We start from the raw sequence: 8,140 nt of genomic DNA, 5'->3' as shown, positions 1-8,140 counted from the left end.
GCTAGAATCACATTCCACCTTGAAATTTATTCAAATTATTTCATGTTTTTATGCCATGTATGTGTCTTATATTGAGTAGTAAGCTCCTGGTACGGTTTCTCAAGGATTTTCCAGTCTCATTCATTTTTTAATCACATTGTTAACCCCTAATTAAGTGAACTGATAAAGCATTTAATAATTTTCTTTGCATGAAAGAATGCTCATTTCTATTTTAAGGGCAAAATACAATATTCTCCTTGTATTATCATGTAATAATCTTAAGATTTTACTTCTGCATATGAATAACAATTCATATGGGAATAGATAGATGACACAGTTATCTTCCTTGATGTATTTTATATCTCTAAACTGTGCTTTGTAACTTACATTGCTGAAGAGTTGTGGCTGGTTACCTCCAAATACACCAATGAATTAATTTATGAACACTGGAAGAAACATTAGAAATATTAATGGAAAATTCTATGAAAAAAACCTAAAAATTCATTTAATATTTTTAGACTTAAGAAATCCTTATCTAGGGACTCCTGGGTGGCTCAATGGTTTAGCACCACCTTTGGTTCAAGGCGTGATCCCGGGGTCCCAGGATCGAGTCCCATGTCAGGCTCCCTGCATGGAGCCTGCTTCTCCCTCTGCCTGTGTCCCTGCCTCTCGCTCTGTCTCTCATGAATAAATAAATAAAATCTTAAAAAAAAAAAAAAGAAATCTCTATCTGTAAAATCTGAACATGTCAAAGAGATTGTATCTGGGTCCTTCAGAAGTTGTAGCACCAACACTTAAGAAAAGGTCCTGGTGCCAACAGAACACTTTAATGCTAAAGCCTGCCCAAGAACCATGCATAAAGACACCGGCAGGTGATTATGAAGTATTAGTGATCGCATAACCCTCAGTCTCCTAGCAGCCTGAATATGCTGCTTACATGGACGAGGTGATACTGAGTAGTTAAGAAGTACTAGTACAGAGAAGCAGAGACTAATTTAGTTTATATTATTTATAAAATAAAGGATGTTCTCAGCTAAAGGGCTGAAAAGGAATTACATTGGGAAAGGGAGAATTATAACCAATGCAAGATTTACAACTCCTTGTGGCATTTCAACGGCTCAGGTAGCTAAGCATCTCCCTTTGGCTCAGGTCAGGATCTCAGGGTCCTGGGATTGTGCCTAGCATCAGGCTCCTTGTTGGCTGGAGAATCTGCTTCTCTCTCTCCCCCATCTGCCCCCCCTGCTCATGTACATGCTCTCTCAAACTAATAAATAAAAATCTTCTTTTTCTTTTAAGATTTTATTTATTCATGAGAGACATACAGAGACAGGCAGAGACACAGGCAGAGGGAGAAGCAGGCTCCATGCAGGGAGCCCCATGCGGGACTTGATCACCAGACCTGGGATCATCCCTGAGCGGAAGGAAGATGTTCAACCACTGAGCTATCCAGGCTTCCCAAATAAATAAAAACCTTAAAAAAAAAAAAAAAGAAAAGAAAAGATTTAAAAACTCCTTTATGTTCAAATATAATAAGGACAAAAAACAAACATCTCTATTTAAAAAAAAAATCAAACTTCCCAAGTTAAGACTTATCTATTAGCATTTTTTTATCAGTCTATTTTTTAAAGGTCTTAAACATCCATTCAGGATAAAAACATCCAATCAATGTTTTTTAAGAGATGGACATACTGGCATTTTTTTTCTTACAAGAAATATTTATATCTCACCAACAACACTAGCCTGCAGCATATAGCATCCCACATAAAAACACAATGCCATTAAAAAACAAACAAGAGTGATCCCTGGGTGGCGCAGCAGTTTGGTGCCTGCCTTTGGCCCAGGGCGCGATCCTGGAGATCTGGGATCGAGTCCCACGTCGGGCTCCCGGTGCATGGAGCCTGCTTCTCCCTCTGCCTGTGTCTCTGCCTCTCTCTCTCTCTCTCTCTCTGTGACTATCATAAATAAATTAAAAACAAAAACAAAAAACAAACAAACAAGAGGGGCAGCCCCGGTGGCGCAGCAGTTTGGCACCACCTGCAGCCTGGGGTGTGATCCTGGAGACCCAGGATCGAGTCCCACATTGGGTTCCCTGTGTGGAGCCTGCTTCTCCCTCTGCCTGTGTCTCTGCCTCTCTCTCTCTGTGTCTATGACTAAATAAATAAAATCTTTAAAAAAACAAACAAACAAACAAGAATCCGGAAAGAGAAAAGAAACTCTAACTCGAATATGATAAATTGTACCCAGAGACTCCCTTTTCACTATCCTTTAGGACAACCAGAGAATCCTTCTGACCTGGATCCTCAGCCCAGCAGGGTAAATAAAGACCTCTAAGGGTAAAGTTCTAAAATAAAATATTACTTACAATACTTTCCCATTTATCGACAACTTTCTTCTCTTAACAAATGTCAATTTCTTAAGACAGCTTGTACGTATAAGCTCCAGACTGCCAATATAGTCCAATAATAGATTTATTATTCATACAATTATCATACATAATTAGTATAATATAAAATAAAATTTCTCTAAAGAAATTGAAAATATACATTCAATGTAGCCATGTTCTATTCTTAAAGAGAAGCACTCAATCGTTTTTCTTCCGAGTTCATTTCTCCAGAAGACCAGTCCTTAAGGACTTCTGGAGTCTAGCAATATTGGCATCCAGTGCTGCAAGGCCATTGCGGAAGTCTTGTTCATCACGAGAAGTGAATGTTGAAAAAGAAGAGATGCTCCAGTCAGACATTAAGTCAGAATTTAAAAAGCTACCATCAGAGACAGCACTACTTCTCACTTGAAAGCTGCTGCTCTGACAAGTGGAGGGGCCATGACCCGCAGCCAGTTCTGGTGGCTCCTCAGGGGCAGCAGGGATCTTGCAGATGGCTTCTTTTATTTTCTTGAGGAGCTGCTTGTCTTTCATATCGGCTGTTCTGGGAAGTTTCTCAGGTGCATCTTCTGCTTCCTTTTTGGAAGAGGAACCAACTCCAGGTGCACACGATTTATTTTCTTTCTCAGAGACACATCCACTGTTGCCGACCAGCTGTGGTGAAGCCACAGTGATCTGTGGCTGAGGGGATAATCTCTTAGATAGCGGTGATTTCTTTTTAGATGTGCTTCTAGCAAATGGAATGTAAATTGTATTATCCAGATTACACCCATCATCTATTAGAGTTGTAATTTCACTGTCCTCCACCAAATCCTGTTTTGAAAGGGTAGGAATGATCCCAGGGGCTGATGCTTCCTCCATGCTCTTTGTATTACTCTGTTGAGGGCCTTTGGAGGGCAGAGCATTTTCATAAGGTCTATCTCGCTCTATGTTCTCCTCAGTGTTAACTGCAGAGAGCGGCTCTGAATGTGTAAAATTGTGATCTGTTTCTAACTTACTTAGATAGCTCATTATGGAAGAATGAGCTGGGATTGGGTCATGTTGAGGTTGTTTTTCATAAATGTTCAGAAGTGCTTTGGTAAGATTCCCAGACTTGCAGCGAGCACTGTCCATGCTAAGATCTGAGAGAAGCCTTGCCATACTGCTCTGTAAAGTTCTGTTAAGAAGAATTTAGTACACCAATTATTCTTTTTTTTATCTGTTTCTTTCATTTATTTATTTATACCTCATCTTTAAAAGAATTTGAAGCAAGCGCCTGGCCTGGTTTATAACACTGAAAAAAGCAACTAAAAGCACAAAATACAGAGTGCACTCTGGAATGAGTAAATTGCAATAACAAATAATTATGAGATCTTGGTCTGTATCAAATCTAGTACTATGATATTTAAAAATACAGGTTCAGAAATTTTTTTCTCTTAGGGTATGAAATACTTTGTTCTTAAGCAACATTGCAAAAATGGTGTGGATTCTGTTAGTAATTAAATTCTTTCTATTTAAGTATACATGCAAAGGACACTGGGACACAATACTGAGAAAAAAGGACAGTTAGAGATAATTACCTGGTATAATTAGGTATGAGCAACAACTAGGTACCAAGAGAAGTGTGATATTAGAAAAAACACTCAGGATTTGAAGTCAGAAATGGAATAAAATCCTATCACTAGCTGTGATCTTGGGCAAGTCATTCAACCTTTCTGAATCTCCAGTTCCTCGATTGCAAAATGAAGACTTTTGGAATTACAATGAACATTAAATAAGATAAAATAATAAAATGTGAGGGCCAAGTGTTCAGCACCACTTCAGGCTATAGAGGTGTTCGTTTGATGGCAGCTTTTATTATTAGTCCTATTAGAGCCATTTTATACCAAGCTTTTGGTCCTTTTGAATTGAATCATGTATAGATTCTTACATATCAATAAAAAAAGAAATATGTCAATTTTTAAAAAAAATACAAAGGACATCAAAGAGTAATTTTAAAAGATTATAAGTAGCCAATAGGGATGTTTTAAAAAGTTCACCTTCTAACCAGAGAAATTCCAATTTTTAAAATGATGTTTTTCTTTTTTGGCCTATCAAATTACCATAGTAAAATAAGAATAATGCCTACTGTCAGAGAAGCTTGAAGAGGCAGGTCCTCTTGAAGCGTAGTGGGAGCATACGCTAGCATAACCCTTCTGGAAAGCAAACTGGCAAAACATCAGAAGTCCCAAATATCTGTATGGCCCACTGATTTGCACTTCTAGGAATTTATTCTACATATATGCACCAAGAGGCAGTACCCAAAGATATACTTATAAATATATAATTTATAATAGAAAATAGATGGATTTAGTATCTCTATCTTTAAACACAGTAGAATGATTTAGGTAAATTATGCTTTGTTGCACTACAGCCATTTATGGTTGTGTTGTAAGGAATATTTCCTGATGGAGAAATGTTCATTATTTAAGATTAAACTTAAAAGAGCAGTCCGTAACACAGGTACATTGCTATTTTTGTAGAAACAGTCATGCATATCCAAACAAAATACCACAAGGAAATCTTTATACTACAGCAGTGATTTACCTCTGGATATAAAATGAGTGATTTTTTTTTCCTACAGAAGGAAAAACTAATTTTTTTCCAACCTGGCTTATGCTGTCATCTTAAATCTATTTTGAGTTCTGATTGCTCTCCAAATGGCAATGTCTCCTACCACTTTTTCTCATACTTCTCTTAAGAAGCTAATGAACTATTATTAAAAGACAAAAAATATATACTATGAACATACCTTTTTAAAAATGCTGTAATGAATAATCACCCACTTATTAATTCCAGCAGACTACATACTGGAATTTTCTTTTCTTTTTTTTTTTTTTTATGATAGTCACAGAGAGAGAGAGAGAGAGAGGCAGAGACATAGGCAGAGGGAGAAGCAGGCTCCATGCACCGGGAGCTCGATGTGGGATTGGATCCCGGGTCTCCAGGATCGTGCCCTGGGCCAAAGGCAGGCGCCAAAGCGCTGCGCCACCCAGGGATCCCTGGAATTTTCATTTTTATTTGTTTTTAGAAAAGCAATACTTATGTTAAGGTTTCTTTCCAGACTTAAATAAAAATGTTATCTTTGCTGTGAACAAAATCAGTTATGAAGAAAGGAAGAAAGGGACAACGACATTAACATGTTTCATCTCTGGAAATTAATAGTAATCACTAAACTTCTGATTTAAACAAAACATGAATCATTGTCTCTGAAGCTAAAAGAAAAATCTCTGTAAGAAATGACAATATGTCAAAATTATAAAGAAGCAATATGAATACCTCAATAGCTATGAAGTGGATACATTTCTGTTTCTGTTATATGGGATATACCTAAACACACTGATTTTTTAATGCTTAGAAAGCTGACATATTTTTATAATAAGAAATTTAAGGTTCTTTCTCAGTTATTTATAAAAGTATACTAACTTAAATAAGTATCAGCACTTATAAGTGTTCTTAGAAACTATTAGAATACCACATGTTCTCTGAAAACATGCATTTTCCTCACATTTTAATGGTTTTATAACGTGTGTTATAGTGAAATTTTGAAAAAGTGATAAGGGTGTATTTCAAAGTTACTGAGGGTTAGAAAAGGAAGAAAGAGATGGTTTAGGGTATTTGTTTAGAATAAATACATGCACCTTCTAGTCCCATTATTTCTCCCCAACTGTCTGAGAAAGGCATTCAGAAATTTTGTGAAATCTTTAAGAGATTATTTAAAACACACATCTGCCTTACTGAGTGTGTGACTACAGGGAAGAAGGAGGAGGCCAGCTGAAGATTTAGCTATACTGGCAGGGGCTGCTGCTTTACCCTTTGTCAAAAGTAAAAGTGGTCACAGAAGCCCAGCTCTAGTATTGGAGTTATTCCTAATTAACTAAACTGCACAGGATATCATCAAACATACCATAAATCACCAGCATGGGTGAATTTAGATGCAATTAAGCTCAAATATGAACTTTTTGTTTTGTCTTGACAAAACAAAATTTGCCGTCTGTGGGTATGCTTAGATTTTGAAGCTGTTACTGAATCTTCAGAAAACATAGGGGTAGTACTAAGTACTGTGCTAAGCTTGCCCACTATGTTTCTATAATCATTTATAGAGACTATTTAATCTAATGGGTGACCTAGTAGTTGTGACATAGGATTTATGCCCAGCATAAAAAGCAAAGGTCCTTGATAACAATGGAGAAAAAACTGACAGAAAACTCGAGAGTCTTAAGGAAAGCAAAACATTTACATTTAATATTTTAGACACAGTCTTTCCTAAAAGCAGATAATATACAAGAAGTAAAGACCTTTTTCATCTCCTATGCTTATATTTTAAGGTGAATGTTAAGAAAAGGCTCCAGTTGCAAGTAAATCATTCTCATTCCAAAAAAAACACTACAAAAGGCAGATTGTGATTTTCAAAGAATAAGCAGGTACAAAGGTAGAACAATCTTTTAAAAACATGTCCTTTTCTGTCAGAGAGAAGCTGTGATTTCCAAAACAGGAAGCAAGGTTAAAGAGGGAATCTAAAATCTTGGCTCTGGTGCCAGCTTGGGCACTGACTGACCGTGAAAGTCAAGCGAAGTCCCTTCATTTCCTGGGGCTTCATTGATGCTAATTTCTATAATAATTATACTATTACTTGCTATGAAAACTGTCCTTACATTTTTAGTATCAATTTTCGTCACAAATGCACATGTTAAATAGTATTTAGTGAGTTTATTCTTAAAAAAGCATGTATCTTCATCTATCCATCATCAAGCTAAAAGCTAAAAGCTTGATGATACGGATATTCATAAATAAACTAAGATTACATATTTTTGTATTTAACACATATATATTTAGAACATGATATATTATAAATGTTTATTGAATAAATGAATAAACAAATGAATCCATCCATTCATCTTTACATCTCTCAGGCAAAAAAAAAAAAATGCTAAGGTTCACTTAGACTAAATTACACATGGAGTTGTTACCAGGAATAAGCTATTTTAGTGAAGAACATGCCATGTGCAAGAGTGAGAGAAAACCTGACTAGGATTAAGAGGTGTGTGTTCTAGTCCCAGATCCATTATTAACTTTAATATTTAACTTGCCTGGTCTCAGTTTCCCCATCTATGAATATGCAGATATTAAAATCTTTCCATCATAGACGAGGACAAATAAAATAGATATGGGAGAGAAGATTTGGGGGAAAAAATATCAAAGTCATTGTAAGTAAAAGATAACATCAGCTTCTTATTTCATGCTCATCAAGGAGCTAGGTTTAGTGGTATGAAGTAAAGACTGAGAAGAAAAGCAAATTCTCAGGCAACTAGATCCTCTGCTTCAATTCCTGCTAGAGGCTAAGCGCCATGCCCCTTATACTGAGAAGCTCCCAGGGACACTTACACAAGTGCTCATGGAACCTGACCATGCTGACTTGCTGTCCTACTTTTCTTTTCCACATGGACTCTACACCACATGTATTTTTTTAAGTTTATTGAAATATAATTTATATACTATAAAATTCACCCTTTTAAAGTATATAATTGAGTTGTCTTTAGCATATTCAGAGAGTTATATAATCATTACCTCTATCCAACTTTAGAACATTTTCATTACCCTAGAAGGAAACTCTATTCCCATTAACACTCACTCCCCTCTTCTCTTCTTCTCCCAGCCCCTGGTAACCACTAATCTATTTTTTGTTTCCATGGGGTTGCCTATTCTGAACATTTTATATTAAGTGGAATCATACAATATGTGGTCTTTTGTGACTGGTTTCTT

General features: G+C 36.3%; 1 protein-coding gene across 2 annotated transcripts in view; it reads right to left on the bottom strand.

Annotated features, from left to right (window-relative positions):
* Positions 1 to 2,429: 2,429 nt before the first annotated feature.
* CCDC14 (coiled-coil domain containing 14) overlaps positions 2,430 to 8,140 on the bottom strand; it is a 49,980-nt gene continuing 44,269 nt past the window's right edge. For both annotated transcript variants that reach the window (XM_055316447.1, XM_055316446.1), the window contains one exon: positions 2,430 to 3,515. In XM_055316447.1, coding sequence (XP_055172422.1) covers positions 2,582 to 3,515 — 934 coding nt within the window. In that variant the 3' untranslated portion in view covers positions 2,430 to 2,581. The remainder of the gene's footprint in view (positions 3,516 to 8,140) is intronic.

The sequence above is a fragment of the Nyctereutes procyonoides genome, unplaced genomic scaffold (genome assembly GCF_905146905.1).
Source record: "Nyctereutes procyonoides isolate TBG_1078 unplaced genomic scaffold, NYPRO_anot_genome, whole genome shotgun sequence".
Lineage (NCBI taxonomy): Eukaryota > Metazoa > Chordata > Mammalia > Carnivora > Canidae > Nyctereutes > Nyctereutes procyonoides.
Note: the sequence above shows the minus strand (reverse complement) of the source record. Positions and strands in the feature narration are given on the sequence as shown.